The sequence below is a fragment of the Pholis gunnellus genome, assembly GCF_910591455.1.
Source record: "Pholis gunnellus genome assembly, chromosome: 11".
NCBI lineage: Eukaryota > Metazoa > Chordata > Actinopteri > Perciformes > Pholidae > Pholis > Pholis gunnellus.
Genome location: NC_136538.1, coordinates 4,091,787 through 4,109,013, shown reverse-complemented (window position 1 = coordinate 4,109,013; position 17,227 = coordinate 4,091,787). Strand labels below are relative to the sequence as shown.

At 41.9% G+C, this 17,227-nt stretch overlaps 1 protein-coding gene across 1 annotated transcript in view; it reads right to left on the bottom strand.

The window, feature by feature from the left end:
* The window catches only part of slc24a3 (solute carrier family 24 member 3), a gene marked incomplete at both ends in the record, with an annotated part of 86,662 nt that extends 71,526 nt beyond the window's left edge, over positions 1-15,136 (bottom strand). The window contains one exon of the mRNA XM_079168836.1: positions 14,947-15,136. Coding sequence (XP_079024962.1) covers positions 14,947-15,136 — 190 coding nt within the window. The remainder of the gene's footprint in view (positions 1-14,946) is intronic.
* Between the last annotated feature and the right edge of the window lie 2,091 nt (positions 15,137-17,227).

The following is a 17,227-nucleotide window of genomic DNA, read 5'->3' as shown; positions in this document are numbered from 1 at the left end:
AGGCAGTTTGACTCTTCACGGAGCTCCACACTTCAATAGAGTGCGTCGAAGTGTGAAATAACTCAACATCTACCGGATGAATTGGAAGCTGGAGCCGATCCCAGCTGACATTGGGCAACATGCCAACAACTGGAACCCGGGCCATTCTTGCTGTGAGAAAACAGTGCAAGCCACCACGCCACCGTTGTTACATTAATCGTAATGACTGTGGCGATTCTTGTTCACCCATGTTCAATTCAAAACTGTTTATGACGACAAACAACAAACTGACATTCCCATCAGCCTCAGACACACTTTGTGTTTGGTGCTCATTAGCCGTTGTCTATCCATTGTCTGTAACTGCTAAGGTACCAGGGAGGCAGGCCACCACAGGGCAGACACACAGGGAAAGACAACCTTTCATGCTCAAATTATAAGTGAGAGTCACCAGTTATAATAAATTACAGTGCTTTTTCTTCAGGCGAACCTGGGAATTTTCCCTGTTTGCTGTGTTCAGTCTTCAGCTACTATTAACCAGTAACATATACACAATATTTACTCATCTCATCAAATCTCACAATTCCTAGTGTTATTGAACCATCGACATTTTTAAAATAGACCTTGTAGTCTCTTTAGTATGGGTTATAATATTTGAGAAGAGGCCTAAAAAAAGGCCTAGGGTCCAAGAGGTTGCATGTATTTGGACTGTGAAAGGAAGCTGGAGGACTCCACACAGAAAGCCAGCCAGCGGGTTCGAACCCAGAACCCTTGTGCAAAAATGCTAACCACTGCACCATCATGCCAACAGGATTTTTTGTATTGCAAAATATTCTCCAAAAAGATATTGGTACGTCATTTTAATTTAATGTAATAAATAAGGACAGAAAGTAAAGTATCTGTTGATGAGGATCATGCAATATAATTGAATGTTCCAGAAAAGCTACTTGATTGATTTTGTGATGAGATTGTTTTCTCAACTAGAACATACAAATTAGTTATGGCATGTAATAGTGTAATGGACATAAATCCTGGCTCTCCGAGCAATTGACTGTTCAGAAAAATGCAACATTAAACTATGGTGTTACGGTAACCCTATTAACAACAAAACTAGTACTTTTTGGCTTTTTTTTTTTTTTTTTTGTGTTTGAAACACTTCATCAGAAATACTACTACTATAAGGTAAGTTAACCTCAGCATTTCTGTTGAAACTGTTTTACATTACAGCATGAGGATACATAACCTTGATTTGAATCCATAGCTGTCTGGTGGCCGTGGTCGAGGAAAGAACTCCTCCGTATAGAAGGACAGAATGTAGAGGGCACGTCTTTGCCAAGCTCCTCCATCAAATGCTTAGTATGGACTTTTTCTGCTCCTGCTGCACTATTTTGTCTTAGATTCTAATAAGATTTTAACTTGCATACATTTTTATTCTATTTATTTCTTATTCTTATATACATATTTGTATGAGCACTGTTGGAAGGAGCATTCACTGAATTTGTTGTGCACATGACAATAAAGACTGTGGACCAATCAGACGGTAATCAACAGCTACAACCATCTGTACAAATATTTTGTAATATATGTTGTTATTATGCATATGAAGAGGCATGATACCAGAAATGTATTAGTCAATATCAATATCAGTGTAATTTCACAATTCTCGTTACTGTGGTCAAAAACAAACACTTTGAGCTAGTTTTAGGAAGGTTTAAAGGTCATAATTCCTTTTCTATTATCTACTTTATGTTGCTGTGAAAACATCTCCTTCAAACAATAGTCATTATTCAAGTTTCGTACCCAAAACAAAATTCTACCAGATTGCATGGATGGATTGGACCGTTGGTTATTTTGGTTTTACCGAATAGAGCTTGAATGCATCACAATAAAACTAAATTCAAGCTCAATTAATGTTAGCTGTTTGCTCTACTGGACGTTGCTGCTCAATGTCTTGTAACAGCTAATACTGTCCAGCTCTCCTCCTGCTGATTTCAACATGGATTTGTTGTTCACAATGTGGCATTATTTATGTATTATGCATTCAAATGTGTGTGCACAAATGTGAATACGTTTAGATCCTCATGGTCGGAGGACTAAAACGGCGCTATATAAATGTCCATTTACCATTCATTTAGCTGTGGTACTGAAGAATGTTGGCAGTGACGCGGTACAGAAGTACCCCTACTTGTGACATACAGTTAGCTAAAATTGTTAGCTGTTCATTTGTGTGTTCACCTTTGGTGTAACATTGGTGTAACCATTTGAAATGATTCATACAACATTTTAGAAAGCTTTAGTTGGCTTACACTGCTTGCCCAAGTATACTTTTTTTCGACTGACTGCGCATTCTCCACAATGAAGATGGTGAGTGCAAAGTTAGCATGACCCAGAATTGGCCACAATAAGGAGGAAGAGACCCAGGTTGAGAAATACCATTAGCTTTTTTAAAACTCTGTTTACTGTTTTGCATGGACTGTGTTTTGGAGCGTGAAATCCAATCCCCCAAAAACCAGAGGAGATGTCAACAATGGATGATAGTAATAAGCCTTAAACTGAGCCTCATGTCAATTGCGATTACCAACACAGCGTGTAACAATGAGCCTAACAGACAATGAGGAGGAACAGGGGATCAGGTGTGCAGGAGACCAAGTGAGAACATGAAGTGATAAAGGGAGACAAAGAGAGAGGTAAAGACAACAGCAGGTCTACAGAATCTCCTCCTCAGGGACGGACCGCCCTCTTCAACTCTTCCTCCTCTTATCGGTCTCTCCAAAGCCGAGCGAGGATCCCAGAATACATATGACGGCTGCTAAAATAGGCTTTGGGCTGGGTGATGAATTAGCCAGGGCGTATTAGGGGAGCAAGGGAGAGCGACAGAGAGAGAGACAGAGAGAGGGAGAGAGACAGACAGAGGGACAGAGAGAGAGAGAGAGAGAGACAGAGATGATATTGATCCAGGACACACCAGATCACTGTCACATCATCAATTTAAAAAGATAGATAAATGAAACAACCAAACAGAAAAAACAAACTTATCATACATCTCCCTCCTTGCCCACGGAGCATAACCCCCCCCCCCCCCCCCCCATCAGCCCAAATGCGGCTGAAGGCCGTCACATTGTCTATCATTTTATAATAAGTGTGTTCCACCCTCAGTCTGGCCTTTAGCAGTCCCTTCAGAACCGGTACCAGTCCACACTGCCGGCACCCTGAGCCCGGTTCCTGCGTGTTAACCAAATGGCCAACTTAGCAGTACCGGACAAAAAACTCACCAAAGTGTGTACTGCTTTCCTCTTAGCATAGTATTGCCAGACCGGAAAAAGTCTACGATGGATCTCTGGACGTCCTGTGGGGTCAGATCAATGAGTTTGTGCCAGAGAGTCGAGGCGACTAAATTATTGGCAACCAGAACCCTTCCCCTATACGACAACTGCGGTAGCAACCATTTCCATTTAGACAACCGATAGAGCCCATGAATGCAGCATGTTTCTGTGGTTAATTCACATCTAACTATAAAGCAAGGAATGTCTGTCTGTCTGTCCTTTGCATATCTCAAGAACCGTTCATCCGATCTAATTCACACTCAGCAGAAACTAGTTGACACACACCAGGAGACACCCCAGACCTCCAGGGCAGTTGCTCAATTTACAGTGTTGGTGATCCAGTCTCAACTGAGGTATATGAATAGCGATATCCACCATACTATATTGAGATGACATTAGTGTGGGTTCTCTGCCGCTGGATGAGCCAAGTGAGCCACTTCATTATCAGCTTAACACCAGAATGTTTGTCGATGTTATGATGAGTGTGTCCGAGTGCACACACTCATCAGCTCTCTCACGCAACATTCATTTACAAACACAGTTGTGAATTTAGCGTGACATTGTTCTCACTGTGCTTATTAAATCATTTCCTCATTCTCTGATTTGAAGTAATCTCCCAGCAGACTGGTAGAGCAGCCTCACCACAGGATCCCAAACTGCTCTGCTCGTTGTGATCCAAAGTCTTCCCCCACAGTTCAAAGTTTCATGGAGTCTGTTGCTCTGCTGCGGATTCATTATTCATCTCCAGGTTTGAATTAAACATAGGAACCGTCATGGGATCAACGGGAACCTTATAATAAAAACAACAAGTCTGTGAAAACCTGTTTGTATATAAACTGCGTATCATTTTAGCTCACTAGAACTGTGATTGAAGAATAGCTGTGTTACACTTCGAGGGCAAACATGATGATTAAAAAGCCCACAAAGCAAAAAATAATAATAATCTTGCTAATTAGCTGGAATCTGTAAGTGCTCTTGTGTTTTACAGAGAAATCCAGCTTTAACAAGGAATCTCTGTGTGTGTGTGTGTCCTTCGCATATCTCGAGAACCGTACAGCCGATCAACTTTGCACTTTGCGGGTGTAATGCTGGGAACCCAGGGGATTGCATTGTCGAGGTCGACACGCTTTGGACACGCAACATGTTCAATATTAATAAATTACGAATGCACAAGCGTTTCCTACAATGCACAAGCGTTTGATACACTACATGTATCATCATTCATAAAAATATTTTTCCCATTATCTTATCTTCTCATTGAACAGCTACTGTGTTCCTCAGTTGCTCTGCTTCCAGTGCAGCTTGTTTTAAGTAGAGCTGTTATCCAATCAGATTTCACCTCTGTGTCTCTAGGTAAGAAGAGAGGCCCGAGGCCTGCAGACTCACCAGTGCCTCCATGTGCAGTTTAAGTGAATGGGGACGATATTGTTGATTGTCATAGTGTTCAACCAATCAGATCTTTAGTTTGACATGTTGGGCGTATTCTTTTGACGTGCCAGAGCTGCTAGCTGGCCTACAAGTACGTCAGCATTAACACACAGCTCAGTTTTAAGGAGCAGCTCTGCAAATTTGCATTCTCAAGTCTATGAGAAAATGACTACTTCTTTATGGTCTCAATCTCTAGTTTCAAGTCTTCTTCAATACAGCATGATGTTCATTTAGTAAATGATGGTCCATTTAGAGTCAAACAGACCATTACATTACATTACATTACAGTCATTTAGCAGATGCTTTTATCCAAAGCAACTTTCAATAAGTGTGTTCAACATAGGTATTCAAGAGAACTACTAGTCACCAGAAGTCATAAGTACATCTCCTTTGTTAAACAAGTATCTAAGTGCATAAACCAGAGCAAACGTACAGTGCCCAAACAAAGGAATACAATAAGTGCAACAAACTAATAGGAATACAATAAGTGCAACCGTAGTCCACGAACCAATGGGTGACGTTAAGAGGACTACTGTAGATACAGTCTACAGTCAGAGCATAAGCAACGCATCACAATACAGTTTGGCTCGTTTTGACAAGTTTTGAAAAAAAAAAAAAAACATACAATTCAGGCTTCAATATCATATCAGACTCCAAAAGCTCAGATAAGAGGACAGTATGGTTCCCAGCGGTGTAACCCCACAGAGAGAAGACGGGCCCCATTAGGTGCTCGGCTTGTTACAAGAACACAAAGCCATCTATCACAACCCGGAAAGAGAGAGAGATCCATATAATGTAGTCCCTGATGAACACCAGCAGGCTATTTGCACCTCGTGTTCTGACTGTTTCATTCATCACACACGGACTCACACACACAGAGCTTCCTTTTTTGTCTTCTTTTTAAAAGCAGCAGCAGCAGAGGAGCTTAGGGCTGAGTGTGTTTGGATGACCTTGATGGGCATCTTTTGATGTTGCACAGATGGAAGGTCGCCTCATCCACGCTTAGCACAGTCACTTGCACAGCAAAGTGGAGAGGTTAATCTGCCTGTACCTGACATGTGTGCCTGTTTGCACATTACACAGTTCACACACAATATTTTCTCTCAAGTATGTTTAACCGGATTTGATTTGATTCAAGCTTTTATGGAAAAATGTCAAAGCTGCACTGGTCAATATTATCACCAAAATCTGTAGTTCTCCTTTAGATCTACAGAGCGGTTTAGTATCTTCAAAGGAGCATTATTTTACATTCTGAAGGACTGTCTATGGATATAGTGGATAATGTCTACCTGAGCAGAGAATGTCTCTCAACCTCTGTGTGTTGTTTTCTTGCTATGTTCAGCCGGTCGGCGTGCTTTTGGCGCATGTTCGTGCACGTTAGCGTGCCCCACTGGTTAGCTCACGGTTAGCTCAATTTGACCATTTTGATTTTGTCTTACCCCTCTAATCAAACAAACAAAAAAGTCTGTAACTTTAGTTAAAGCCATTTTCTCACTAATACATGGCCCTTAAAGCAAACGGAAAATATGACAGGGCCGAATAATAACGTTAAATATGTTACCATAGCAGCAGCGGTACAGAAATGACTTTTAACATGGAGGTGATAAAGAAACATTTAGAGTGAGCACTACTAACAGAAACAGTTCCACGTGTTGATAGTTCCGATGTATCACGCTTCGGTCGGGACAAAAAGTCAACAAGACACGGTGCCGTCTTCCTGCCGCAAACACACGTCTCTTTGTTATCAATGGTGTTGATGACATCGACGAATTACAAGCGAGATCGGGCTTTCTGGTTCAAATTGTGATTCTTATGCTCTTGTTTTGGACGGTAGCCATGTTGCTAATGCCAACTCCAGCTAACTCTTAGTAGCTACCAAACGAACCAGGCTCTACAAGGAAGCCAGAACAAAATATTGCGTTAGCTAGTGTTAACCACCGTAATGAAGCTAACGCTAGCAGCTAGAGAAAAAAACATCAATGATTCGTTGTCTGGCCTTTCTAAATAATGAGCGCTGGAGAAATTTGGCTTACTGCGTTCTGTTCTATCCAAATCGGTCGTATGTGCAATATAGCAAATGTGCATCCAGTGTCATGTCTACAAGGACCACTAAAACACGTCTGCAGATACAGAGGCCTTCCTTTGTGTTCATGTTCCTGCAGTGGTAAATGGCTATGGTTCAGAAAAACAGTACTAAAACACATCGTCTCAACACTAGTTTTTAAATCCAAGATTGCATTTTTGAAAAAGAAAAAGAGAGTTTAAAACACACAGTTCTTTCACTTAGTTTGAGCTGCGTTAACTGTGCTCGGGCGAACACAGCAGGTCACCACGTTCACCTCAGAAACAGTGACGCAGTAACGGGACGCAGCGGATAAATAAGTCAACAAACACGCCGAAGCTGCGCGCTTGAGCAAATTCTGCGAACGGGCTTTTGATGATTGTGTGATGTTGATGCAGGAGGAGTCTGAGCGTAAGGTGGAAAAATATAGGAAGAGGAGAAGAAAAACTGGAGCCGCTGCATGGCTGGGGCGCTACGAAAGGGGTGCAAGGGTTACAAGCTACATCAGGGGATGTACCTAAATGATGGAGGGAGAGAGGGACAACATGAGAGCAGAGTGACTGCTATAGATAGAGGGAGGGATGATTGAGGGAGTACAACAGAGGGAGGGAGAAACGGATGGATAGGGGGAAAAAGGAGAGAGAGGTTGTTTATGTGAGAAGTGTTGCTCTCTGTGAACATGCAGGCTGACCCAGATGCAGCTGAATCAGACACAGCCTTGTGTCTAGAAGTGTGTGTGTGTGTGTGTGTGTGTGTGTGTATATGTGTGTGTGTGTGTGCGACAGCGTAGTTATGAGAGCTAAAGAGCTCGAGGTAGAGAGAGACGAAAAGCGACAGAGTATTCCAGGCAGATGTCTTTCTGTTTTTTTGAGGGTCACAAGCCCAAACAGCCTAAAAGTAAAAGGTGCATTTTATTGGGCTTGGTAAAGAACCTCAATACTCTTTGGTATTAGCTTTGCACTGTATACTGATACTAGAAAGGTATTGCAATACCCCTGCCATTGTACTATACCACATTTTATTAGTACCGGTATTTTAAGAATATACAGTGTGACAAAACAAACGCAAAAAAGCTAAATATGGCACTAAAGTAGGGCTGGGAAGTATGGAGAAAATCAAAAACTGCTTCTTTTTTTTTTACCAAATACCTCTATTGATACTGCAACAATATTGTAGGTGACTAAGTGGGTAAAGGCAAATAATACATACACATTATACATTAACTGACTGCTGTCTGTCCTGGAATGTAGACATGCTTTATGTACTGTTTTGACTACATGTTACATGTTTTAAATAGATATGCTACTGAGGAAACCTTTTTCTAATATGAATCAATGACTTTTTTTTTTAACTATTTTTGTGTACTATTTGTAGTGATAACCCCCCCAAATGTGGCCTGTTAGATGAATCAAATAATGCAGCTTTAATGTGTCTGCACATTATAACTGTTTATGATTGTATTTGGGGGACGCGTAAAATGACTTTAAACGTCCCTAAAACAGTTAACCACATATTTTAATTTACATTTTCAAAAAGTTGCCTTCACTATGAACGAAGACACGTATTGACCCACTTATCACTTCCTGTTAACATCCTTAAATGTTGGCACTCCCCCATGGGACCTTGCTGCACTGAGCTGTCATATCATATCTGTCATACATACATACACGCTTTATACACCGTAAAAAAATATTGTTGCTGTTATTAAAGGCTTCAATATTTCTTGTGTGTTTCTCTGCGGCTCTGTCGGCATTCTCTCCTTAATGGAGCTGTCGATCAGGCATTAAAAGGTAAGCTCTTAAGAGTACAAATATGAATAGTGTAGGTGGAAGATGTGGAGTTTCCTGTCATACAGATGCTTTAGATGTGTGATGGCTGCCTGTAGTTTCAGTGTTTCCCCTGCCATTGTAATAGGGGGGCGCCCCGTCCCCGGTCAAGTTCATTTTGTTTAATTTTATTTTCTATATAGTGCCAGATCACAACAGAAGTCATTTAAGGTTACATTTCCTATAGAACAGGTCTACACCTTGTTCTTTTATTAAACAGACACGACGGCATGTCATTTCTGTCTCTACATGGTCGCGCGTTTACAATTCTCCTCTGCTCTGTATCGCGCACGGCGCCGATGCGCACACAGACACGTGCGCGCACACACGGGTGAGCACACTCCCACCAGCGGACAGACAGCGCGCGTCCGAAAATATGTCGCGTAAAACAGACAACAATATCTGCCCAGGGTGGTGAAGATGGCAACACTCGCTGCTGTCATTAAAAGAAACACATGAACACCATGATTCCTTTACGTGTTTGTGCCCCTCCCCTACAGCTGTAGACCATGGGGAAACACTGAGTTTGGTTTAGCTGATGGTGCTTTTACTCCTATGAAATACGTGTTCATCACTCTGTGGTTAATGTCAAACTACTTCAGGCGCTTAAGAATAAATATAAATGTGACTTCTTTTTTTAATGGCCCATTTTTGTGTTGGTGACATTAATATGGCAGTATGTTCTAATGTAAGATTCAGAAGGAATATTTATACATTTAGAAACTTTTCTTCATTTATTGGACATTTTGGAGCTAATTAGTTTTTTTCAGTCACAGATGTGCTGAATGGGAGAGTCTATTTTTGTGACGATGCTAACTAGCATGCTTGTAAATTAGAGAGACCCGTGAATGTTTGTTTGCAGGTATGTGGCTAAATGCATTTCATTGTAATACAAGAGTATGTATTTGGCTTATTTGTTTCATACAGTTTTTATTCATTATTTTGTTCTCCAGGAGCAATTATGCAAGAGTGACCCTGACAACGCTTTCTTTCTCTACCACTGCAGTGAAGTAATGCTGATGCCATTTTGGGTTCTTGCAATAAGAGTGCTGAAAGACCAATATCTTGAAGTTGGATCCTTGTCCACTACACATCACAACACAGGGTACTTCTCAAGTCTCTTAATTGTTGTTTCCTCGCTCCTCGATCCTCGCTTGAACCAGAACCAGAGCCATGAGCGAGGAACCACGAGAACAGACTTCCAGGAAGTGTTTTAACGGCCGACACGCCCCCTCATTGTTCATCTGTTATGTGATTGGACGCTGCAGCCGATCCGACTGAAAATATTTTTTTCAACATGTAAACAGTGAAGACAGATCAGGGCCCCGTTCCTCGTACGTGGTTCAACTAAGTCGATCAAATGTCCTATTAGCAGCTTAAATTAACCCGATGATTGAAGTCAGGCTATCTCGGTTCCTCAAAGGCTCAAACAATCTCGTTAATTCGAACCAGACTTCAGTAACCAGGATAATTGTGCGTGCCCGTCCTACTTCAAAAGGGGGAAGCCTCGATCACCAAAACCATGATGTTCTAACAGTACGATGGCAAATAAACTCAAAGAAAAAGCCTCTTTTTACTCCGCTGACGAGCAGGAGATGATCATGAACACATATGAGGAATTCAAGACCATAATCATGACAACATCTAACACCGCCACCGCTGCGAGGGCTAGACGAGAAGCATGGCGACATATCACAGACAAGTTAAATGCGTAAGTGTTGGGAAAATGTATAGGTTAATTTTAAGTGCCTCATCACCTCAACCAATCAGATGAAATGTCTTTAAATGTGCTGCTGGCAGTAGGCTTAATGGAACGCATCATCCAATGAGATCTATAGCGAAAATAATGATCTCAACTCTTTCAGAATAAGTAGATAAAAACAAGCCCAAAGAGTATCTAACTGATACGAATACTTATAAGGGTATATGTACCGTATGCGCTTATGTATCATGCACTATATATATATATATGTGTATATACATGTATGTGTAGATTACCATATAGAACTAGGAGTTTGAATATGTGTGTGAATCTGTGTATGGGCGGATCAGTATGTATGTATTATTCATAATAAGCAGTGATTCTCTCTATTCTTACCATGAGTCCACCTTCATCATGTTCTACGATAATGATATCTATGGTGTACTAATAATACTGTCATATCATTATGAGTGCTTTAAACCATCATGTAGTTCAACCAGCCATCAAGAGGACACGGGAGCAAGTAAACACTAAGCACACAAACATTATTCAGAATGGTGAGTCAATACAACATGTGCCATGGTGATGTAATGAACACATCCAGAAGTTTCTTAATCGCCATATAAACTTTATGAACAGCACGGCATGCAGCGGCTTTCCCGATGTTCTCCGCATCACCGACACTGTACAAACATGAACCACTCGCTACACAGCGCGAGGCTGCATCCAGTCTGTGAGACAGTCGATGCTCGGCTGCAGCGTGTGGTGTTCAATGTACGGCTCGAGAAGGTCTTTAAATAAATGATTCCTTGTCGGCAGAATCAATAGCGCTCGAACAGGAAGTCATCATGATGTGATAACGGATCTTGGCGATGTCGAAGAACTCTCTCCCTATAAAACGCTAATCTGACTAATATCCTCCTTCATCAATGGGATCTCTGAGGAAGGGAGCTGACATGTTTTTCCAGGGGAGTGGCAGCTTATCCAGCTCACTGAAGTTAGCCTGCGCTGGAGCAGGTTCAAGCTTATGGATGTGTTGCTATGGTGATTTTGCCAAACTTGCTTCAAGGAACCGAAAAGCCTGATTTATGTAATCTCATCCTGAACATTATCCGGCTAACTCAGTTAGCCACGTACGAGGAACGGGGCCCAGATTAAACTCTAGTTTATATTTGATTAGCTTTCTGATTCACCGTCTGGTTTAAATAGATGTTCACTGTAGTCTGAACAACAAAAGGACCACAAACAACTTTCTTCATTTATTAGAAAGATTTGTGTTTTCATGATCTGATATTTCCCTCAATAACTTTTATTATGAAACAATTAAAGTGAGAGAGATCTTTACATCATTGATCATCATTTCATTCAGTCACGTGAGGCTGATCATTCCTGAGTTAAATTATATAACTTAATGAGTAATATAATTTCAGAGAAACACTAATCATATTCTGGGTGATATTAATAATGACGTCACGGTCACAATTTCAAAACGTACAGACGCAAATAATTCATAAATAAGACGATCGCATAAACACAACACATTCTTAACAGACTACAGAGAGAAACACCTACAGTGATGATCACTGTGTGTCTTTATTAGTTATTAGTATTATTAGTTACTATTATTAACAGTGATCATGTGAACAGACACAAACTTCTCTAAAGTCTCTCCAGCTGTTAAAGCCGACTGACAGCTGATCACAGCTGTGATCAGCTGATCCTCCGTCATCAGAAACAGACGTCGCTTCACGTGACGCTTCAGAGGAAAGGACGTCTCATGTCTCTTAAAATATATTTCCTTGTTTCCTCTGTCCTCGCATGGTTTCCTCCATGCATCCCTGGTGGGGAGGGACCAAGATGCAAGGAAAGGACACAAGTGAGGGAAACGGGGATGCAATTAAGAGACTTGGGGATGTGCCCACAGTCAGAAACATTTAGGAGTTGTTCCCATACTGACACCAGGGTGAGGGTATCCTGAATCGATGACGGAAGAAGCAAACGTCTTTTCATCTCTGTTGAGAGTTGCACAAACGACGACAGCGTTCCTTTCACATCAGTAGAGCTTTAACGGTATCCACCGGTATGCTAGTACAGATATCGCATCGATCTCTGGAAAAGAGAACATCATAACATCTCTAGACCCACTACACTACAGTTCAACCTTTCATTCCCTTTTGTTATTTTTATGTTTTATGTTGTTTGGCATTAAAAACACTTCATCACACTTTCTCCCTCACTACTTCTCTCCCCGTCTTTCTCCACCTCCTTCTATCACGGCTGTCCTCGCTTGCTCCCACTTTTCCTCTTCGCATCACCTCCTCCTCCTCCTCCTCCTCCCTCTACTCTTGTCTCTTTTACTTTTTGTCTAATTTGAATACCCGGGGCTTTGTCGGTGCAAAGTGCTCCTCCTGTGCTTCTCCGCGGTCCTCTGCTAGCGTGCAGAGGAGAAGGAGGACCCACCTACGAGAGCTTTATGTTATGTAATGAGATCATCTGGAGACTAATGCTGTGCATATACACCCTGCAGCCATTAGTGGCTTCTCTGTAGCATGACCATTTGTCTGGCTGGTGCACACGTCTTTTAGGCTCGGTCACAGATGGATGATGGAGGGACTTTAGCTTGAGCAGCAAAGGCTCAGTGTTACTAAAACCTCCTGATATCAACATGTGTTTGCTCATATGGGGTAATCCTTCATCCTATAGTGCTTTTGTCCTGGATCTGGCTTTTACCTTGTGTTTTTTTTCAGGAGGTGAGACGTGGATGGACGGATAAGCTGTGAGGGATGCCGGTGGAAGTAAGGACAGGAGAGGGCTGTGCACAGCCACATGTGGGGAGAGACCAAAGACACGAGGAAGTAGACACACACCGTAACACGTGTTTGTGTGTGTGTGTGTGTGTGTGTGTGTGTGTCCAACACCTTGAAAACCTCAGTGTGGTGTTTTTGACTCACAGGGTTGGTAAGGGTGGGGTAGGCAATGTTGGGGAAAAAACAGCGGGAGTAAGCTAGCTAAGTATTCAATCAAATTACAGATCAACTGGCGTAATAGTTGGGTCATTTTGGCTTTTTTTTCTTTTGCAATTATTCAAATTCTTGCACCCTTTATTTCGGGGAAACCTGTACAATTTAGACATAGTTCTAGAACTCCATCATCCCAAACAGCTCACAAGAAGCGGCCCTCCATTTCCCATGTTCTCTGCATGTCATTTGTTTGATTTTAAATAAATGCAACTAAAAGCCCCCGAAACCCAAATGATCCAAATTGTAGCAAAATCTACTCGTTGCTTAAACCACTGATCCACCTCAGTAGCGCGTTGTTCTTTCCTTTCACAGTAGTTCTCTTGGGTGAGTGTGCTCATCTCTTCTCATGCATTATTACAGTGCACGGCTCCAGCTGAAGTAACGATGATCACAAAGACTCGTGTCACAAAGCTTGAGTGTCGCAGTTGAGAACATCAAGAGGAAAATCATCCAAATTCAAACTATCTTGACTTGGGAAATGTCATCAAGTGAAATGTATATACTGAGGACATCTGGCATTCCCATAATGCCTCTGTGATCAGTTCACCTTCTCCATGGCCCCCAATGTTAGAGGCCTCAAAAGAAAAGTTGGCGTGTCCGTCTGTTGCCAATGAAGTGGACAACAAATAACAGAAGACAAACATCTAGAGACAAAAAGTTGTTCCACTGACACCGGGTGACATCACTGTGCTGGTTTTCGGAAGGGAGTGGGTGATGTTCAGAAACATTAACTGCTGACTTGACCATTAACGAGACACCAAAACATTGGCTGAGCTCAGAAGTGATAACGGCACAAAGCCGTTCAAAAGCCTGAAGACTATTTATAGTATTTGCCCCGTTACAACTGACACCACACAGCCCATCGATTAGGATTACAGAGGAACCCGGTCGATACAAAGACACTGCGAGCGGTGATAAGCTTGTACTGTTTAAATTACATTTCTCGGAGAAGAATGGTGCCAATGTCACCAACAAAGTCACACCTCTCCTCCAGCTCGTGGCTGTCCTCTGCCTGTACTCTATCTAACAGGAAATGAGAGAGGAAAGTGGGTTTCTGTTCAGTAATTCAAGCAGCACAGTCACCGCTACCATTTCCAAGGGATTATTAGTTACAGATGTTGTTGTTTCTTCATCTTTACAGCGGTTGTGAATGTGTTCATTGACACACAGAAAGCTTGAATCTGATGTAATCCTCATGGGATCCATTTGTTGTTATTATTGACTTCCAATCACATTTGTTTGCATGCATTGTGTTGCATTTATGTGTCTGTGTTAGTCCTAATTGATCTCACTGTACTCCGATTATTCCATTTCTTCACATTATTATTCCACATGTTAGTGACATTCTGTATATGTCTGCACATCCCTCACAGTATAGTTAATTGTGTTGTTTTAATGTCAAATGTAACAAATAAGCACAATTAACAATTAAAAAAAGTACACCCATGACATTCACAGTATGAACTGACTGTTGTTCCTGCTTGCCACGAACTTCGCATTAACGCTGTCTTCTTCATATTAAAATGAATTATGTTATATTATTTATATATATATATATACATATATATTTATTTATTATTAAGCCAGATACGTCTGAAGTGCCCCTCACCTGCTTTCTGTGCCACGGACTTGAGCCCCACGACGAGCCCCAGCAGCACCCCCGCAAAGCACATCTGGATGGCGAACAACTCCTTTCGCTTCCTCCGCTTAGCTTTGCTCCTCCGTCGGTTCAGCATCACTCCTCCTCCTCCGACGACGACGGCCGTCTCCGGCATCCCTTCAACCACCACGCGGGCCATGGAGCTCTTCTCTTGGCGAGCGTTCCGGCGGAACCCCCCAACCGGTGGTGGGCTTAAAGGTACGATAAAGTGAAGCGGGAGGACGGAGAGACGTGCTGCACGGGCACTCACGGTACTCGACGAGAGAAGAGACGAGTGGCGTTTCCACGGATCTGTAAAGTCACCCGGAGGGTAGAGAGCTGAAACGTCCGGTTTGGAATTTTCAAAATAAAAGTTAAGAATTGTGAAATTGTGGGGAGTAAGCAAATGTTTGGCAAGCTTTAGCTAACAAAACATATTGTAAGGTCACATCATCTATCTCGACTGTATTTATGTCCAATATACTCAATGGTGTACGGGCTACATAGTAAAACTATCATGAAAATGGCTGTATATTTTAAATGGAGAGCTGCACTTTAAACAGTAAGAGCCCAACTGCAATAACAAACATCTAATGGACACACAGTAAGACCACTAATGTTGAAAGACAAAATGATTCAGTTATCAAAATGTATTATCATTTTTGTATTAATTTGTTGAGCTATAATTTAACTAGAGTTTACATCATCTGATGGGAAAAGGATAACTTTTGGATGGAATCAGAATACACCAGTCATATACTATCAGCAATATATGCCAATCATTAAAAGTCCTGGAATTAAAAAAGGTCTACTTTTAGATCATACGTTGTATTAACATGTGCTTTTATTTAGAAGTTCCTGTTTCCGGTTATTAGCTCACTGTAAAGTGCTTGGTGACAAATGCCTGCCCACCACACTTCTTCCTTCTCTGTGTTCGGAGCAATAGGCCGGGCTTCCTGGCTAAACGACCCGCTACAGGAGTGCGGTTTGTCGGCGTGGATGTTGGAGATGTCACACTCAGAGAGAGATGGAAACACGAGGGAGAGGCGTGTGCTTGTGTGCGCGTGAGAGAGAGAGAGAGAGAGAGAGAGAGAGAGAGAGAGAGAGAGAGAGAGAGAGAGAGAGAGAGAGCGCAATACTGAACGTGTATGACTGTATGAACCGAACCGAACTCAGCTGAATTGCCCATAGAAATATGTGTAAAATTCAGTTTTTTAAAATGGTATGATATTGTAATCCCTTTCTAAAAGTGTTTATGTTGAACTATTATAAATGTTCATCTTAAATTGTTTCATTCATGAATGATATGGAGTCTAAAATCTCTTTTGTAAGTGTTTCTTTTCCCCGAGGCATCATACATTTATTTAATCACTCATGCAGAGTAATTATAGCGACTTGTCAATTTGTTTCGACGGAAAGTTATGTTCTGGAAAATGTGTCTCTTGGGAATTAATTATGTGCAGCTATGAGAAGAAAAGTCTGTTGTAACGATGACTGAATAAAAGCTGAAAAGAAGGGGACGACCATGATGAGCATTACCGTTGGGAAAACAATGATCTTTTCACCCTCAAAACATTCACACGGCCCTCAGCTGATTAGGGTCAAAGGTCACGCCCTCTGACCTCTAATGACACATTGGATGGATGCTTTTATTCTGGAGGCAGAGCAGAGAAAGGAACAGTAAAAAGTCACCTGAAACTGAGCCGTCACATTAAGCTTTCCGTATATGGAGCCGACTACACTGAAACTTTCACGTGTCATGTGTGAAAGTGTTTGTTCATTTTTTTGCTGTTCCACCGACCGAGATGTGTAACGATGTCATCGCAGGGTAGACGGACAGAAAGTGGAGACCCGTAATGCCATGTGAGCGATAGAAGGCAGTGTGGCAGAGCTCCCAGATTACACCCACAGCCCCTTGGCCGTGCTCACACACACACACACACACACACACACACACACACACACACACACACACACACTTCCTTTATGACGGATTGGGCATAATCCTCATCCTAAACAATAGCGTCTGACAGCTGTGATTCGAGACAATGACATGGCGTGTACTGGATTAAGAGGCAGCGAGGGATTTTTTCCCCTTCATCCTTTGGGTAAAATCTCCAAACAGATCTACATGCTGATTTTTTTTAAAGAGTAATTTGTTTTGTTTCAGTGCAGAATGAGACCACCGATCTCATGGTCCCGTTTAGCTGGTCAACAACATGCTGACATGACATATTCTGTTGTTACGGAC